Below are 19,663 nucleotides of genomic sequence, written 5' to 3'. Positions count from 1 at the left end.
TAAGGCCCCCTTCCCTGTGTCCTTTGCCCTAGAGGGCAGCTAGCTACCCCGGGATGAGGGACAGAATAAAGATTTGGGGGTTTTGACAGCAGTGACTATCCCTGCGTTTCCTTTTCCTGTGCAGCCAGCTTGGAGTAGCCTGGGTATTGGAGAGGCTGGGGTGAGAACCAGCTCCCCTACTGGGCATGGTGTGGGCCCAAAGTTAACTGTGGGCTTGGGTTTCCTCCACCGTAAATTGAGGATAATAATAGGTACTTTGTAACGTGAGGGTTAAGATAATGTATGTGAAAACACTGTAAATGGAAAAGCTGACCACAATTGCCTCATAAATCTTACTAAGTTGAGGAGGGGATCTTTTTGGGATTCTAAAGAACACCCAGGGCCTTTGCACTAAACTACACCCCCAGTTTTTTGTTTTTGTTTTTTTTTAGACTGAGTCTCACTAAGTTACTAAACTGCCTAGACTAGGCTCAAATTTACAGTTTACCTGCCTCAGCCTCCCAGAATGTCCCAGTGGTGGGATTATAGGTATGTGCCACCATGTGGTCGTTTTGGCAGCACATATACTAAAGTTGGAACAGTATGTGCCACCATGCCTAGCTAGGAACACTCACTTCTAACTTCTCTATCCTATCCCCAGTGGACCTTGTCTTTTCTTTCTTTCTTTTTTTTTGGCGGTACCAGGGATCGAACTCAGGACCTTGCACTTGCAAGGCAGGCATGGTGCCACAGAGCTAAATCCCCTGCTCAACCTTGCCTTGATCTGGATCTTGATCATGTACAAGGTGTGATTGAAAACTATGGTGAATATTTAAATTTTAAAAATTTATTACATTAAGGCCAGGCATGGTGGCACATGCCTGTAATCCCAGTACTTGGAAGGCTGAGACAGGAGAATTGTCATGAGTTCAAGGCCAGCCTGGGATACACAGTGAGATCAAGGTCAGCCTGAACTACATAGTGAGAGTCTGTCTCAAAAAGCCAAAAAAAAAAAAATTACAGTTAAAAAAAATACTATTAATTTCCCTCAAAATACTTCCCCTCTCAGGCTGAGCATGGTGGCACACACGTGTAATCCCAGCACTCATGAGGTTGAAGCAGGAGGATCACCTTGAGTTTGAGGCCAGCTTGGTCTACATAGTGAGTTCAAGGCCAGCTTGAACTATGTAGCAAGACCTTGTCTCAAAAAAGGGAAAAAACAACAACAAAACCACACCTTCTCTTTAAACACATTTATTCCCTCATTCTTGCCATTTTCTTTTTAAAAATTTAACTCACTTTATTATCTTTTTTTTTTTTTGGTACCAGGGATCAAACTCAGGACCTTGTGCTTCGGAGGCAGATGGTGGCACTACTGAGCTAAATCCCAGGCCCTATTATAATTCTTAAAATTTCTTTTTATTATTATTATAATTCTTAACATACTTGTACTAATTAATGGCATTCACTGAAAATGCAATCATTTTTTCAGTTTTCATCCTTAGCAGTTAATTTTGTTAATTTTTGAATAGCTGTTGGTAACAATCTCTTTGTAATGTCTGGAATCTATTCAGCTGTGTTTTTTTTTTTTTTTTTTTGGTATGGGGGATCGAACTCGGGACCTTACGCTTGCAAGGCAGGCACCGGAACCACTGAGCTAAATCCCCAGCCCTCAGCTGTGTTTTTAAATTCTTGATATGGATTACTTGTATTTTCCCCTTTTTTCTTTTTCTTTTCTTTTTTGTTTTCGTTTTTCAAGACAGGGTCTCATGGGACGTAATGTGCTAAAAGTTAAAAAAAAAGGGGGGGGGCGGGGATTTAGATCAGTGGTTCTGCTGCCTGCCTCACAAGCTTGAGGACCCAAGTTCAATCCCTGGTACCAAAAAAAAAGAAAAAAGACATGGTTTCACTGTGTAGTTCAGGCTGGTCTTGAACTCATTACGTAGCCAATGCTGGCCTTGTACTCTTGGTGATCCTCCTGCCTCAGCCTCCCCAGCGCTGGGATTACAGCTATGCACTGCCATGCCTGTCTCATTCCTCTTTTTGTCTCGATAAGTCTTGCTAGGTACATATCTACTTTATTGATTTCCTTTTTCTGTGCTGGTGATTGAGCCCCAGACTTTCACATTGAGCTACATCCTAGTACTTTTTATTTTATTTATTTATTTTTGAGACAGGATCTTGCTAATTTGTCCAGGTGATACTTGAACTTGGATCCTCCACCCTCTGCCTCCTACGGGCTGGTAGCTAGCTGGCTTTTTCTTGCCACTTTCTGAAGCAGTTCTGGAAGTCCTCTTTTATGTCTTTACTTACACGATCATGGCTGCCTCGGTGTTTTGAATCCATTAAAAATATTTACCTTTCATGGTCATTTTGACTTTAAGGAAGAGCCAGAAGTCACACAGTGCCAGATTTGTAGAATAAGGTAGATGATGATACACGGTAAGGTTTTCACAAGAATGCCTTTCTGTTGAATGGCACTTGCTAGCAGCATTCACCTGCCTTCCAGAACTGCTTCAGAAAATGGCAAGTTCTGGGTGTGGTGTGACACAGTGTAGTCTTAGAACTTGGAAGGCTGAGGCAGGAGGATTGCCACAAGTTTGAGGCCATCCTGGGTAACGTAGTGAGTTCAAAGCCAACCTGAGCTACATAGTGAGCCCTGTCTCAAGAAAATAAATAAAAATAAAAAGACAGAAAGTGGCAAGAATGATGAGATAAATGTGTTTAAGTAAGCAGGAGAATTTTGAGGAGAAATAATGGTAACATGTCTTTTCCTGTAATACAGTTTAAAAAATCATTGTATATTTAGATCATACCTTGTATGTTAGGCTTCAGCCTTTTATGTTCTGTGTCTTAATTTTTTTTTTTTGGTACCAGGGATTGAACTCTGGTCTTTGCGCTTTTGAGACAGGCGGCATAAACACTGAGCTAAACCTCTGGCCCTGTGTCTTAATTTTTTAAACTCTAGATTAATATTAATCTTTATTAATCACATCCAAATGCCAGACCTGTACTAGGCCTCCAGAATTCAAGTGTCTTCACAGAGCTCAAGAACCACTGAGGGAGAATTTTCCTTCTGTCTCCCCCACTGGAATGTGAGCTCTGATGAAGGCAGTTGCCTTGTTTTTCTTGTTTTCTTACAGCCCTTAAAATACTGGTTGGGCCCAAACACTTTATTGCTAAGTAAGTATATGTTGAGTAAACAAAGAAGTCATACCAGGCACAGGCAAACTCAGGTTTGGTGCACTAACAAATCCAGCCAGGTTTTGTTTTTTGTTGTGTAAATTAAGAGTCCACCTGGTGGTCATAGAAGGAAAAGCATTCTAGGAAAAGATGCAAGAATACAGGAAGCAATGAAAGAAACAGACTTTTTTTTGAGACAGTGTCTCACTTTGTAGTTTAGGCTAGCCCTGAACTCACTATGTAGCCCAGGCTGGCCTCAAACACACAGCAATCCTCCTGCCTCAGCCTCCCGAGTGCTAAGATTACGACCAGCGCCACCACGCCTGGTATGAAACAATCTTTTAAGGAGCTCTCAGTATCCTGTCCATAAATTTCTCAGAATTATTCCTGTTTCTCTGGGTATATCTGATGTTCCAGATTCTCAAAGGGTCAGTGCTCAGTTCTCTAAGAAGAGTCTCCCCAGCTCCTACAATTAATGGTTTGTTTTTTTTTGTACCAGGGATTGAACTTGGGTCCTTACACTTATGAGGCAGGCAGCAGAACCACTGAGCTAAATCCCCAGCCAATTAATGGATTTTTGCCCTGTGATCACTCTACACCCTCTCAAGGGGAGGCCCCTGGGTGGCTGCTGGATTCCCGTGAGATCCTTTGATCCCCAGCCGTGGTCCCCATTCCCAGTGCTGGAATACTTCTGTGTTTGTTGTCTATGACCTTAGGCAAGTCCCTTGTCATTTCTGAGCCCCACTTCCTTCATCTACAAAAAAGGGTAATTCTCATCTCCTCAAGTTGTTGTGAGAATTAAGTAAGATATGTCTGCAAAGAAAATGTTCCGTTTCAAGGGAGTTTTTAACTCCCTTGTTTTCACTGCTCCTTCTTTCTTAGCACCTGGAGCCTCTGCCACCCAGAGGGGGAATACAATTAGCCCATTTACTGGAGCAGATTAGTTTCAAATGTCTCTTAATCTCTGGGGCACTTCCTTAATCCGAGCCCTGGTGGAGATAGGGCTGGTATAAATCTGCATCAAGTTCCTGGTTCATAGACAAAGCAGGATGGGGCAGGACACTGGAGCCGGACTGCTGGTGTTGCTGTGTGCAACATCCTTTAGACATTCTGTGGCAGATGGGCTGCGGGGGCAAACATCGGTCATCGAAGTGACCAATGGGGGCCCCTGGGGTGACTGGGCCTGGCCAGAGATGTGTCCCAATGGATACTTTGCCAGCGGTTTTTCACTTAAGGTGAGGGCTTAGGTCTAGGCCTTGGATGGGGTGGAGATTCCAAGGGCACAGACTGAGAAAGACAGTTCTTGACTGGCTCTCACTCCTCTCTGCCACCCAGGTGGAGCCGGTTCAAGGCATTCCTGGTGATGACACGGCTCTGAACGGGATCCGGCTGCACTGCACTCGAGGGGACACAGAGCATGTCATAGAGTCCAAATCTGGAAGGTAGAGGGCAGAGGCCAAGAAGCCCCTAGAGCCGAGCTGGTGGGTGGATAATTCCTCTCTGCTCCCTGGGAAACATCCGGTGGCTATACCCAACCCACTGAGACAGTTTAGCACCTGGCCTGGAAAGTCCCAGGGTCTGGGTCGGCTTGGGGAATATAAGGGGGCCCCCACAGAGCCAGAGCGTCTCCCCTTACTTTGCAGATGGGGTGTGTGGAGTGAGCCGATGTGGTGTCCCGACAGAGGGTTCCTAGTGGCTTTTGCACTTCGCGTGGAACCAGCTTTGACTCCTGGGGACAACACCGCAGCGAACAATTTGCGCTTCCGCTGCTCAGATGGCACAGAGTTGGAGGGGCCTGGGCTGAGCTGGGGTGAATTTGGAAACTGGAGCGACTCCTGCTCCAAAGGTGTGTGTGGCTTGCAGACCAAGATTGAGGAGCCTAGAGGCTTCCATGATGACACTGCACTTAATGACCTGCAATTATTCTGCTGCCGAAGTTGAAGTTCTTCCTGCTCTCTTTCAGGCAGGGATGCTAGACACCTCCTACTACAGTCCCAACTCCCACCATTAAAAATTCTCAGTCTTGACTTTGGTCTCACTTGTTTTAGGGAGGGGAAATTGCCTATCCTTTTTCCCTCCTTACCTAGCACCGGGCCAGACCTAGATTCTGGTTTAGTCTCCAGGGTCCATGGCAGGTTATGGGCCCCCAGTCCAGAAAAAAGTACTTAAACACGAGATCTTTTGGCTAAGTGAAGGAAGACCTGGCTTTCCGAGGACATCTGGCCCATCAAGAGCACAATGCATCTTTCAGAACCATCAGTCACCTTAGATTGAGAAACTTCTGCCAAGTTAGGTGACAATGCGATATGATGATTTTAAAGCTTCATTTTCCAGAGTTTAGGAGGCTAAAATATCTTTCTTCATGCTGAAAGGAAATTTCCAGGCAGATGGATATTTTTAACAAAAAATATCTGAATTGGACAACTATGAGTTAACTCTGTTTTTAAGGGGCTGGGGATTTAGCTCAGTGGTTCTGCCACCTGCCTCACAAGCCCAAGGACCTGAGTTTAATCCCCAGTACTGGGATTTAGCTTGGTGGTTCTGCCGCCTGCCTAACTCTGTTTTTAAGCAACTATGGGTTAACTAGATAACTATGCTCTTTGTAGAATGTACCTGATTAACCACGACAATTTCTGTAATCTGTCACCAAAGGAGTGTAATGGACTCAGAAAGTCCTGCCAGAACTCTTTGCTCTGCCCCTCCTCTGCTGCTCTGCTTTGTGTAAACTCTGCTTGTTGTCTTCCCAGGGAAACTCCCAATAGAATTAAGCCTCATAGATGTAAAAAATGTCAAATAATTAATCAAACAAAGACTGACAAATATTCTGCTTCTATGTCTGTACCTCCTGCTTACAACCCTTAAAACTGCTGGCCCACTGATATTCTGGGCCTGACCTCTTTGGAAAAGATCCCAGTCAGGTCTGCCTGTGTAAATAAAGCTGTTTACTGCCTCCAAACCTTTGGGTGTTGTCTGTTTCCCAGTTTTGGTATTCTGCAACCATACCCTCACCCCCCGAAATTCACAATGTTCTTTTTTTTTTTTTTTTTTTTGAGATAGGGTCTTGCTTTGTAGTTCAGGCTGGCCTTGAACTCACTGTTTTGCCCAGACTGGCTTTGAACTCATGGCGATCCTCCTGCCTCTGCCTCCCAAGTGCTGGAATTACAGGCATGCACCACCATGCCCAGCTTGTTTTTGTTTTTTGAGACAGGGTCTAGCTATATAGTCTAGGCTGACCTCAAATTTTTAATCTTCCTGCCTCAACCTCCCAAGTATTGGGTTTACAGGTATTCACCATTACACCTACCAAAGAGTGGCCTTTCTAAATAATGATTCTCATTGAAGATGTTTCTTTCCTTGCTGTCTCTCTGCCTGACATTCCCCAGTTTATCCAGATGGTTAACTCATCCATCAGATATCAGCTCCAATTTCATATTCTCAGACTTTCCTGATCATTAAAAAGTAGTCCTGGGGCCAGGGATTTAGCTCAATGGTTCTGCCACCTGCCTCAAAAGCACAAGGTCCCGAATTCGATCCCCAGTACCCAAAAAAAAAAAAAAAAAAAAAAAAAAAGAGTAATCCCTCCATCAGCCAATACCATCCCATTGCTAACATGTTTTCAAAAAATCCATTTATTGAGCTGGGGATTTAGCTCAGTGGTTTTGCCACCTGCTGCGCAAGCACAAGGACCCAAGTTTGATCCCTGGTACCAAAAAAAAAAAATCCATTTATTGAACTAGTCCTCTGCTTCTTGTAAAAATTGTCCACCTCTCATCCACCTGTCATGTTGAGCTCTTGAAAAGCACAGAACATGTCTGCCTCACCACTGTATTTTCTATGCAATTTAATAGCTCAAAACTATTTCTTATGAAAATAATGTGCAGGGTGCAGGAGAATCCCAAGCCTTGGTGTATTGGGTCGTCCTCCCACAGGGCACGATGTGAGACTGGGAAGGGAGCTCAAGGCAGTTTATAGTGATAGCCAATCTGACTCCATCTTGAGCCTCAAAGCCATCTTGTACTTGTGCTTGGACAAAGCACCCCAAACCCATATCCTGCTTGGCAGAAAACTTGCTGCAGTTGCAGGATGTTTTGTAGCTCATCTAGTGTGTAAAACTTCCTTGTGCTTCCTGCCCCACTAACCTGGCATGGCTCTGCTTCTGTGAGATTCTGCTTGCTCTCCCCTTAGCCTTCCCCAACTGAAAGTATGATTTAAAAGGAGAAATCAAACCGATTCCCCTTGCTGAGAGAACTTTCCAGGCACTAGCCTCCCTCGGCCACCAGCTTAATAAACAGGCTCAAATCTGGCACAGAGTATGGCAAATCTCTATTGTTCGAAGTCGCTTGTCCATAACATATTGCAAAGAGCCAGGGAGAGGGAGGGCCCAGCAGGCGTCCATGAACAGCAGATTTAACCCAGGGGTCAGTGGATCCTCAGTTGGCAGTGCCCTACAGGAAAAGAAAGTGAGTGAGGAGGCAGCTGGGAACAAGCAAGTTCCCTGCACAACTCCACCTCACGTCGTCCCACCTTTTTCTTGCAATCGCCGCAGAAGACACCAATGATTGCATTCACCAACTGTATTCCGCAAAGTATGATCTCCAGGCATGAAGCGGCCACCAGCAAGGAGAATAGGGTCACATTCCAGGGGACCACGTTAGGTGGCTCCTCGCACAAATTCCATTGAGTATAGTTGAGCAAGTAAGCGCCTCTGTGGACGCGCAGGTCACATGAGACAAGGAGGCCACCCCTCTACCCCACCTCATCTCATGTACAAGCCAAAAGGATTTGCAAAGTGCTAATCTGGCTCACGGGGAAGCAGTTCTCTTAAACCTTGGTCTGCCCAGGTTTCTCGGCCCACATGGGAAGGGAATAGGAAGAGGGAGACGCAGAGAATGGGGGACTAAAATACAGACTAAACCTTACGAGGTTTCTTTTTAACTTTTTTTTTTTCTTTTTTCCTTACTTGGTTTCTTGAAAGTGATAGTCCCACTTGCCCTTCATTAAGCATTTGGGTCCAATTCCAAGACCGGCTCCTGACACCGAGAGACAGTAGATGGCACCAAGTGTCCCGAAGGCTGAGCAGAAGACAGAACGTAGCCTCTGAAAGCGGGTGCAAGGCGAGGTGAATGGGGCCGCCCCCTTGCTACTTGAGCTACCGCACCTAGCTGTGCCCTCTCCGACCCCTTATATTGCAAAGCACCCTTCCAGACAGTTTTAAAATATATTTCCTGGGGCTGGGGATACAGGTCAGTGGTAGAGCCCTTGAAAATGTAATTCCCGTCAAGCCCTCGGTTTGGAGTTTGGCGAACACTAAGAGCTAGGGCCGCGGGGACTCATGGGAGTTGTAGTCCCTTCTGGTCAAGCTCAGTAAGATCTAAAATTTCCTGGGCCAGGAGGGAGTGAAGTGGATGGAACCTGGGACACTGCAGGGATTCGTTGAGCTAGAAATTCTGTGAAGGGTGCTGTGTTTCCATGAGGACAGGTTAAGAGACTAGATTCTGAACACTTTCCTAATTTTGTTATTTTTGTTTATTTGGTACCGGGGATCAAACTCGGGTCCTTACGCTTGCGCAGCAGGCATCGAAACCACTGAGCTAAATCCCTGGCCCCTTAATTTTGTTACTTGTTTACCCATCTATCTTACCCTGCAGCGGTTTCCACAGCATCCTGCACCACAACAGCCCTTGCCTCCTGCTCGAAAGGCTGCAGTTCAATTCCGGGACACAGTACCTGTGGGACAAGAGTCAGTGAAATAGTGTGTCTCCCCAGATCCTCAAGGCCTTCCTTACATTCTTCATGGTTTATCTCCTCTGGGAAGGTGCCTATGATGCCTTCAGCTCTTTGAACGATAGAAACCTTATCTTTACCTCTCCCAGAGCACTATTGGGCTTACTTAATTTGTCATTATTTATGTGCTTTCTTTATTTCTATGCAAATTGCAGCTTCCTGGAGGGTAAGGTCCAATATTATGTATTTCCCGAAAATCTTCACACATAGTAGGCATGCAGGTGTCCAACTGAAAGGGAGCCAGGAGGCTTGGATTGAAAGCCAAGCAGGTACTACTTCCTTCTCCATGAATTGACTGGTTTCTCCAGGTCTGAGTTTGGTCCTGTGTAAAATGAGTAAGACCTACCTCACAGGACTATTCTCCAAATTTGAGGAGATAGCAGGTTGATGGGTGTCAAGACTAGTTCAGAGTAAATGCACCATCAGTATAAATATCTTTAGCAGGGGGAATGGACAGTGCTGTTGGAGGGTCTGGTGAGCTAGGTTTATGACAGATTGTGGACCAGTAGTTTGTAGATGCTCTGATGTAGAGTGTAAGATTTCCTCAGATCTAGTCCTTGATTTTTTTTTTTTTCTCCCAGTGGTCTTTCTCACATGGTCCACTCCCTCCCAGGAATCAGCTGTTCTCTCTGCTCACAGTTGCTTCAGATGCCTGGAAATCCAAATCTAACTGCTTGACATATTCACTCAAATTTCTTGGTTTTAGCTCAGATTGAGCCTACCTCATAATAGTCCCCAAATTCATCATCTCCCTTTGACTTTCTTTTTTTTTTTTTTTTAAGGCAAAGTCTGCCTGTGTTGTCTGTGTTGGCCAGGTTTGTTTCTGTTGTTTCAGTCTTCTGGCTGGTTTACCTATTTAAATTTTTTTAAAAAAATTTTTGAGTGGGGGATATAGTTCAGTGGTAGAATGCTTGTCTACCTTGTGCAAAGGCTTGGGTTCAATCTTCAGAAGCTCAAAAATACATTTATAATAAATAATATTTTATTTTGGGCATAGTGGCGCATGCCTGTAATTCCAGCACTTGAGAGGCTGAGGCAGGAAGATCACTGAGTTCGAGGCCAGGCTGGGGTACATAGTGACCTTGTCTTAAAAAAACAAACTGAACAAACAAAACAACAACAAAAGAGAAGTGCACATGTATGTTCACCTAACGACAGCTAGGAATGTTCATAATAGCAATAAACCCAAATTGGTTTCAAATGTCCATCAACCTTAGAATTTTTAAATAAATTGAGATATATTCTCACAATGGAATGCATAAGAAATAGAAAAAAACTATAGCAACACATAATAATAATAATAAATATATATATATAAAAATTTTATTTATTTATTTAGTTTTGGTACCCAGGATCTCAACTTGGGTCCCTGTGCTTGCGCAGCAGGCAGCGAAACCACTGAGCTAAATCCCTGGCCCTGCACATAATAATATAGATGACTCATAAACTTCATACTAAATTAAAGAAGCCAGACACAAAAGAGCACATTTTTTTTTTTTGGTACCAGGGATCGAACTTGGGTCCTTGCACTTGCGCAGCAGGCAGCGAAACCACTGAGCTAAATCTCCGGCCCAAGAGCACATTCTTAATCTTTTTACTGATATAGGTACTAACCAGGCCAAACTAGTCTGTGGGGTTAGAGTAGAAGACAGGATAACGGTTAACCTTGTTGGAAGTGGGTAGTCCTGGTAAAAGGCATGTCTAGAACTCTTGTACTGATTCATGACCAGGGTTCTGGGGACATAGATATGTTCACTTTGTAAGAATTCACCAGGCTAGGGCTAGGAGTGTAGCTCAATGGCACAGTGGGAGCTTAGCATGCCCAAGGCCCTCCCTGGGTTCAATTCTAAGACAGAAAAAAAAAAAGTTATAAAATGTCAAAAAAAGGGGAAATGTTTTCAGTAGTTTCCTACTTCAGATTATTCATTGTGCCTTTAAAGGGTGACGTGGTCTGGTCTCTGCCCACCTCAGGCCTCATCTCATTAAATGTCAGCTACACTGGCTGCCGATCTGATCCTCAGATCTGTGGAGCTCCTGTTTGCGACTTTCCTGCCTTCTTTGGTCATTCTGTATGTGAGCTTAGACATCCTGTAATATGGGCCTTCCCTGGAAATGCTATGCTATGTGGTCCTGGCTGGAGGTATAGCTCAGTGGTGGCACACGTACTTAATATCCACAAAGCCCTGGGTTCAATCCTTAGTGCACACACACACACACACACACACACACACACACACACAGGCTGCCCCCACTTTTCACTAGAAGCTCTTTATTTTATAATTATACCTACTGCAATCTGAACTGTCTTGATTACTTATTTCCTTAATTCATTCAGTGACTATTAACCAGGTGCCTGTTAGGTGGAAGCACTGTTGTAGATACCAGGCACACAGCAGCCAATGTTTCAGGCACTCCTTGCTGTCATGAGGCTTCCAGTCTTTTTGCCTTGGGACTGTTTGCTTCATCAATGGGAGTGCAGCTTCAGGGAGAGCAGGGGGCAGGGACCTTGTCTATGTCCTTGTGGACTAGTGTGGCACCTCTTGAGAGTGACAGTAGGTGAAAGGGAGGAACAAGGCAGCTGTAGATGAGGATGTTGAATGTGCAGGTGTGGAGATCTCTCCTGAAGCAGACTAGTTAGGCTGGGTGGATGAGTGGGGGGAAGTTTAGGCTGGAGAAGGGGCACAATGTGGCATTGGGTGAGCGTAATAAGTACTTGGGAGAAGTGTGACATCTCTGAGGCAGTGGAAGGCAAGGTCAGAGATGGAGTAGAATCCAACAGCCATGAATCTATGCAGGAGGTGGGAAGTAGAAGAGATGTCAGAAGGTAAGAGGGGTTGTTGGTTAAAGGAGAGCTATCCCCAATTAGCTAATAGAGGTGTGACTAGCAAAAGGGACAAAGGTAAATCTCTCCCAGAAGATTTAATGAGCCAGTTGTCCTGAGAATTCAGGAACTGTGCTGGGTAATTTTTTTTTTGGTACAGGGGCTAGAACTTGGGACCTTGTGCTTGCGAGGCAGGCAGTGGCACCACTGAGCTAAATCCCCAGGCCCCCTCCCTTTTAATTTTGAGACAGCCCCATTAAGTCACAAAGTTGCCTCAGCTGGCCTGGAACTTGTGATCTTCCTGCCTCAGCCTCCCGGAGAGCTTGGATTACAGGGATAAACCACTAGCTCAGCTAGATCTCTCCTCTTTTCCCCATGAAGGTGTTGCAGTAGGTTGACCATCGAAAAGTTTTAAATGAGGAGAGAGTTGGAAGGTAGGGCTTAGGAAGTCTGGTTATTATTCCTCTTCCCCCATTTCTCCTGCTAGATTCTAGTCTCCAGAAGACATGAGGGCTCCTTTCCTGCCATACAGACCTGGGTTGTGAGCTTCTTATCCTTAGCACTCAGCAAAGAGTGGGCACCAAGAAGTGTGGGCTGAGGGTGGCTGGGTGTGGAGGAGGGGGAGACCCAGAGCTGATACGTAGAGTGGCTATTCTGTGGTGTCACCCTGGCTCCAGGCATTTTCAGTCCCCCCTCCATGGCCCCTATTACCCGATCCTTGTAACCTCCCACACAACCAGCTGCTCCTTCTGCTACTAGTCTTGTAGTGAGGTGTTCCCAGCAACTGCTTAAGAGTGGATACAGAGAGGAGCAGGTAGGACATGCTCCCACCGAGAAGGGAAGCTCTTCAAAGACTTGAAGCTCCTTCCCCTTCCCCTCAAAGCTTCAGCTCCAGGTGCTAAGACTCCTCCAGGACTGTCCACAGAGTGCTTAGCATGTAGGAGCAGATTGGGGGTGCTTCTAGACCCCAGCAAGCCCTTCCCATCCCCTCCCAATCCTTTCCCTCTCCCTCCCTGTTCTGTCCAGCACCCTATAGAGTGGCACCAGGTCCCTGGCCCATGCTCCAGCCTTCTCACCATCAAGCCACCACCGATGAAGCCAGCCATGAGCCAGACTTGCAAGCTGAGATGATCATTGGTCCAGGTGGTCTTCCCGTCAGGCACCACAGGAGGGCATTGGCCACAATGCAGACCAGGGAGAGAAGGATGAGTGAGAGGCCCACACAGCGGGCACACTTTCCTATGCACATGGTGAGATGTCAGAACAGGCAGACAGCGAGTGAAAGTGAGCTGGAGGTTCCTGGGTCCAGAGGGAACAGGCTGGAGCAGCGCAAAGGTTGGGGAAAAGGTGTGGCAGAAGCTGGCAGGGTCAGAATGATAAGGGAGAGAGGCCCTGGGGAGGTGGCGGTAGAAGGACCACAGTTCAGGAGGCAGAGGGGAGGATGTGGTGATAGAGGGGGAGCTTGTCACGTAAAGGAAGCTGCTGGGGTCGGTGTCCTCTTCCTCTCTGTCTGCATGCTCCTCTCCTTAGGCCCTCCTGAGTTCCTTACCTGTCTGAAGACTTAGCCAAGCCCCTGCACAACTCTCAGTCTCTATTGTCTCCTCTCTGTACAGAGTGATGTGATGCCACATGGGCTGGTTGTAAGGATTCAACAGGACAAGGTGACAAGTTTTTCGTTTTTGTTTTTATTTTTTGGAGACAGAGTCTTGCTATGTAGTTCAGGCTGGCCTTGAATTCACTATGGAGCCCGGGCTTGCCTTGAACTCATGGCAATCCTTCTGCCTCAGCCTCCTGAGTGCTGGGATTACAGGCATGCACCACCACACTTGGTTTATGACAAGTATTTTGTAAGGTAGGAAGCATGAAGCAGATGCACAGTGGTCTCATTATTTCTATTTGTCCCACAGAGTTCTTCCTAGAAAGAAACTAAAAAGATGGTAATAGGCTTTTGTTGTCTTTTCATTTCTTCTTCTGAACATTTGTTGCATCACTCCTGTTGAGGAGCAGTCCATCCTCTAGTCTCAGTGTTTGATGCAATGATGGCTATATGATCTAGGCCAGGCCCATGATAATCATTTTATTTTTTGGGCACTGAGGTCCAGGAAGATCTATTTTTGTTGAGATACTGTAGTTGCTTGTGGGCTGTTGTCACCATGAGAGAGGGCTCACCTATTGGAGTATGAAATGAATACAGAGGAAAGAATAAGAGATGAATAGAGTAAGTCTTATCAACATAATTTGAACCTGAAGATCCAGCCAGTCCTGAAGCCTGATCATTCTTTGAAACACTTTGATTATGTGAACTGGTTTGGATCTTGTTTCTGTTAACTGCAAGGTAAAGAGTTGAGTTTTCTGCTTTTTTGAGACAGAGTATTGCTATACAATCCAGCCTGGCCTTGAACTCACTATGTAGCCCACATGGGCCTCAAATTCACAGTCCTCCTGCCTCAGCCTCCCCAGTGTTGGGATTTATAGGTATGCATTGACATGCTTTCCAAGAGTCAGTTATGATTCAGTAATTAATTAAGCCTTTCCTTTCTTAGGACTTTGTGCAGGAGACTATAGGGGTTTATAGTTGTAGAACTGAGACCCAAGTTGGTCTTGGGCACAAAAGGAATATGAAAACACCTGCAGCATTAGCCCTCCAACCAGGCAGCATGTGGTATGCCATGGGAGAGATAAAGTAGCAGGAAGTACTGCAGGACCTCACAGGGCACATGGTGAGGATGTCACACAGAAACGTATCCTGCCAGGGCCCTTTGGTGTAGTGTCTCCAAAGGCCCACTCAATTATGTACTGCAAACATGTACTAATAAAAATAAGATTTAAAAAGAAACAGAGGAAAAAACCCCATAAAGGCCCACTCAAACCACTACAAAGACATGGAAAATGGAGAAAACATAAAAAATAAATGCCAGAATCTGGGAGGAATCCTTGCTATGTATAAGACAGAAGAACTGGACGGAGAAAAAGCTATGAAGAATTTACTCGTTAAGTAAGAGAAGACCTGAAAAAAGAAAATACTTTGAACTTTCCTTGACTGTTTGCCTCTGACTCATAGACAATTATTGTGGTAACTGATATTTGGTTTTGCTTCTGTTAGCTTCTTTAATGCTTTTAAAATATTTCCATGTTGGTTCTGATATTTTCTGTCCTTTTTGCTTAAAGTTTTCACATTCTCCCCTGTTTGGGGGGATACATTTTAAATCTGAGTAGTGGTTACTTTTAAGGATTCAGCATGCTTCCACTGTGCAATTCTACTGCTTTGAGTAGTGGATACTTTTAAATATTGCAAACAGTGTCCCTGAACTTGTCACTCTGCCTCTCTTACAAACCCATTTCTTGTCATCCTTCAGCCTCTTTTGAGGGGTTATGTACAAGTGGTTTACTATGCCTAGAGTCATCCACCTGATGATGTGATCCTGTAGTAAAAATGGAACTGTCGCTCCAATTCCTCAGTCCTCTCTGAATCCATGTCCTTTGCCTTGTTGTTCTGTAGTCCTTTCTGCTAGAGATAGAATGTACCTGCCATATGGACAGGATGGACTGTTGCCAGAATTGATAAGATCTTGGTTCTAAGCCTAGGCCTGAAGAAGTACAGTACTGTGTGTTGCTGCTTGCCACTAAGTTTGCTATGAGAAGAATGTGCCTGAGTTAACCCACTGATAAAAAGAAGGTATAAAGTACTAGAAAAAGGCTCAGGTTCAATCCCAACCTAGATCATATTGACCTCCAATCAACCCATATATGTGTGAGTGAAAGAAATATTCACATTTCTATGCCACTAAGACTGGGAGGGAATTGTAACACAGCAATAGCTGCCTAACACAGACCCCATTATCCAAATCACAGCCAAGTGACTGAGGAAAAAACAGTTGAGTGAAAGGCAGACATGTAGCCACAGACCTATGAGGTGGGTTGAGCTGAGAGCTCTGCCCAACAGAGGTACTGACTGCATGACTGACCAACCAGTCGGATCTTCATCTGTGGGAAATCTGTTTGTAAGACAACTTGAGAGAGGATTAGAGAATAAGGTAGTCCAGAACTGAGAGACAGATGAAGAAGGAAGTGACCAAAAGCCACAGGCTACTGAAATAATACATGAGCAGAAGCTGCAGCAAGAGAACTGTGCGGAGAGCTGCTATTTGGAAACAGTGCAGGAAAAAGCAGCACAAGGACTGGGAGGCTGAGATGCGGAGTTTGCGTGCTGGGGCGCAGGGAGATGAAGAGGTAAAGATGATAAGTAGTATGCTTCTGGGGTGCCAGAACAGATGTTGAGCTACTAGAGCAAATGCCACGGCCCAAATAGTGGGTCTTCCCACTATAGACCTGAAGGGACGGGGGCTCAGCCTTTGGCCCACTGAGCAGAGAATTGGCTAAACGCAGCCCATGTGTTTGTCCAACAAGTTGATCAATAGAATCTGAAGCTGGCCACAGGGGTGCACCCCTGTAATCCCAGCACTCTGGGAGGCTGAGGCAGGATTGCAAGTTTGACATCAGCCTGGGCAACTTAACAAGATTCTCCCTCAAAATAATAAAAAAAAATAAATTCAAGGGCCAGGAATATAGCTCACTGTGGGTTCAATTTCCAGTATTGAAAAAAAGCAAGCAAGCAAGCAAGCAGGAAGAAAGAAAGAAAGAAAGAAAGAGGAAAGTCTGAGGCTGGCTTACACAACTTAGTGAGACTTATTCTCACAATAAAATAAAAAGAGCTGAGGATGTAGGTTGGTACTTGCATTAGTCAGCTTTTTATCACAGAGACCACATAAAGGAGGAAGGACTTATTTTGGTTCACATTTCAGAGATTTCAGTCCATGATCGGGTGGCTCCACGGCAGAAACAGTAGAAGAGCACAGTAAAGAAAAACTGCTCACCTCATGGCAGCCAGAAAGTAGAGTGACAGGGAAAGAGCCCTACAGAAGAGATACCCTTCAAGGACACACCCTTGTGACCTACTGTCTCCAACTTGGCCCCACTAGTTCTTTTATCCAGTGAAATCATCAATGGGTGAATCCATTGATCAGGTCAGTGCCTTCATGATGCAATCACTTCTCAAGGCTGTACCTCTGACCTGCATTAGGAATCAGGCCCTCAATACAGGAGTCTTTTTTTTTGAGTTAAGAATGCACTTTTTAAAGAAAATATTTTTTTCCCTTAAATTCTTTTATTGGTACATTTTAGGCATACAGTACATTTACATTTATCATTGGGTGCTTGTATCTGTACATGATATACCTTAGTTTTTATTTTTTCCCCATTCCTTGTCCTCCCTTCACCCCCTCCACCCTTCCCTATTTACAAAGACTTTATTTCCATTTTTTCCTTTTCTCATAATTTTTCCTTTCCCTTCTTTCCTTTCCCCTTCCCCTCCCCTACCCCTTTGTTCCTTTTCTTCCTATTTCAAATTATCAATTATTCATTTTAATCATTTTGCTGTATGATTTTTTTTTTTTTCCTGGTACTGGCAATTGAACTCGGGACCTTGTGCTTTCAAGGCAGGTGGTGGGCACCACTGAGCTAAATCCCCGGCCCTCATTTTAATCATTTTAATCCTTATTTACACTTTCAGTTTCTCACACCAGAGGAACTATTCGGTATTTACACATGTGTGTCTTATTTTTTTCATTTAAGAGTATGGGCTCAATATGTATCCATTTAGCCATAAATGTCTCTAGTTTGTTGTTCTTTATGGCTGAGCAGTACTCCATTTTATAAAAACCCCCACATTTTCTTTATCCAGTTTCCAGTTCATGGGCACTTGGGCTGTTTCCAAACTTTAGCTATTACAAACTGTGCCGCTATAAACATGGGTGCACATATATAGCTGTGGTATGATTCTTTTAATTTTTTTTTTTTTTTTTGGTACTGGGGATTGAACTCGGGTCCTTGTGCTTGTGGGGTAGGCGGCAGAACCACTGAGCTAAATCCCTGGCCCCTGATTCTTTTAATTCTTTTGGGAAGATCCCCAGCAGGGGAATAGCTGGGTCAAATGGGACCTCTAGCCCTAGTTCTTTGAGGTGTCTCCATACTGATTTCCACAATGGTTGCACCAGTCTGCACTCCCACCAACAATAGAGAAGGGTTCCTTTCTTCCCACACCCCTGCCAACATTTATTATTGGTTGATCTCTTGATAGCAGCCATTCTTTCTGGGGTGAGGTGGAATCTCAGTGTTGTTTTCATCTGCATCTCTCGAATGACCAGTGATGTCGAACATTTTTTCATATGTTTATTTGCTGCTTTTACTTCTTTGTCTGAGAAATGTCTGTTCATTTCAGATGCCCATTAATACAGGAGTCTTAAGGGAATACCACATATGTAGTTAATTATACCATGATAATGTTCCCTGGGGTCAATACCCAATACTGCAAAACAAAAAGGAAAACATTATAAGAATTCTGAAAAAAAATTATTATTGTTATTTCATTACCAGAATTGAACTCAGGACCTTGCACTTGCCAGGCAGGCACAGTGCCACTGAGCTATATCCCCAGCCCCAGAAAAAATTATTTAAAACAAAGGAAAGAAAAAAATATAAAACAAAGGAAAGAGCACATTTTTTTTAAAAGCAAGGCTTTACATTTATTAAAGGTAGGGAAAGAAACAGGCCAAGTAAAAGTAGGAAAAGAAGTACAGCATACATTAGGGTGGACCACCATGTAAGAGAGGACACAGTGGCCTGGGAAAGGGCACATCTTCCCAAAGACTGAAGGAAAGAGACAGAAGTCTGGAGAAATGTTTACTGTAGGATTGGAAAGAAAATTTCAGGAAAGTTTTGGGTAACATCACTAGAATTTTGGAAATAAGAGTAAGAAAGATAAGGCTGAGATGAAAAGACACTGACTTGTAGTTGGAGGAAAGAAAGAAGACTTATATGAAAATTTAACACACTCAGAGAGAAGTAAGTCCACATCAGAAGGACTAAAGCATAGACCTGAAGCCAGGCATAATTGTGCATGCCTATCATCCCAGGACTCGGGGAGGCTGAGGCAGGAAAGTTTGAGCCCAGTCTGAGCAATTTAGGAACTTAACAAAACCCTGTCTCTAAATGAAAAATAAAAAGGGCTGGAAATGTAGAAAGAAATAGAACTGAAACTGGGAAAAAAATGAAGAGTGTGATTGAGTGAGGAAAAACTTGAGAAAATTCTTTTTTGGGGGGGGTGGGTACTGGGGATTGAACTCGGGTCCTTGTGCTTTCGAGGCAGGCGGCAGAACCACTGAGCTAAATCCCCAGCCCCGAGAAAATTCTTAATTCAAAAGAAAACACCAAAAGATTAGAACAAAGGGCCAGCAATGAAAACAATAGAAATGAAGATGAGAAATATTGGGAGAAAACAGGAATTTAGGTTAAGGAAACTGGCTGCTCACAAAGACAAAAGCTGATTAAAGTGATGGGACAATGAAAGCATCTTCACCAGTGTTGGGGGCTGTAGCTCAGTGGTAATGTGCTTTTCTAGCACGCACAAGGTTCTAGTTTTGCTCCCCTGCAAAATAAAAATTAACAAACAAACAAAACACAAACCACCAAAAACAAAACAACACTCCCACATCTTTACCAGGAGAGAACTATACTGAGTTTCTGTGGGCCCAGGTTACTGTACACAAGTAATACATTTTTTGTTTTTTGTTTTTTTTAAAGGAGGAGAGATTGATTTGACTCCAGTTTCAGTCCATGGTTGGCTGGCTCCATGGTGAAACCAACACGGTGGAAGGGCCTGGAGGAAAGCTGCTCAATGCAGGGCAGCCAGGACAAATGATATGTTAAAGATCACCCGATCTTAAGGTTTATCCTGACAAAATATTTTACTTAGAGGCTGCATTTAGGCAGAATTAAAAAGGTTACTTAAAAAGGAACAAAGTGGTTAAAGCTAATTTTACTGGATTTTCTTTGTTCAAA

At 44.3% G+C, this 19,663-nt stretch overlaps 2 protein-coding genes across 2 annotated transcripts; one reads left to right on the top strand and one right to left on the bottom strand.

Annotated features, from left to right (window-relative positions):
* The first annotated feature begins 105 nt into the window (after positions 1-105).
* Positions 106-6,494, top strand: Vmo1 (vitelline membrane outer layer 1 homolog). Its single transcript, XM_004857279.2, has 3 exons — positions 106-4,397; positions 4,498-4,604; positions 4,806-6,494. Exons 1-3 carry the CDS (start codon positions 4,212-4,214, stop codon positions 5,101-5,103), a joined length of 591 nt encoding a protein of 196 aa, XP_004857336.1. The 5' UTR covers positions 106-4,211; the 3' UTR covers positions 5,104-6,494.
* A 239-nt stretch (positions 6,495-6,733) lies between these two features.
* On the bottom strand, positions 6,734-13,148 carry Tm4sf5 (transmembrane 4 L six family member 5). The gene is given in 7 exon segments (XM_013076742.3): positions 6,734-7,607; positions 7,687-7,867; positions 8,123-8,259; positions 8,804-8,869; positions 8,872-8,889; positions 12,844-12,932; positions 12,935-13,148. Coding segments are annotated over 7 exon segments (588 nt in total). The 5' UTR covers positions 13,017-13,148; the 3' UTR covers positions 6,734-7,592.
* Between the last annotated feature and the right edge of the window lie 6,515 nt (positions 13,149-19,663).

Source organism: Heterocephalus glaber, unplaced genomic scaffold (assembly GCF_053883595.1).
Source record: "Heterocephalus glaber isolate CG9 unplaced genomic scaffold, H.glaber_assembly_v1.0 deba00001564, whole genome shotgun sequence".
NCBI lineage: Eukaryota > Metazoa > Chordata > Mammalia > Rodentia > Bathyergidae > Heterocephalus > Heterocephalus glaber.
Note: the sequence above shows the minus strand (reverse complement) of the source record. Positions and strands in the feature narration are given on the sequence as shown.

What these genes read in the sequence shown, in the direction of transcription:
- Vmo1 (XM_004857279.2), top strand. Translation starts at nt 4,212, where the DNA reads ATGGGGCAGGACACTGGAGCCGGACTGCTGGTGTTGCTGTGTGCAACA. An exon ending in CCAGCGGTTTTTCACTTAAG is followed by an intron (nt 4,398 to 4,497) that starts GTGAGGGCTTAG and finishes TCTGCCACCCAG; the next exon opens with GTGGAGCCGGTTCAAGGCAT. An exon ending in ATAGAGTCCAAATCTGGAAG is followed by an intron (nt 4,605 to 4,805) that starts GTAGAGGGCAGA and finishes CTTACTTTGCAG; the next exon opens with ATGGGGTGTGTGGAGTGAGC.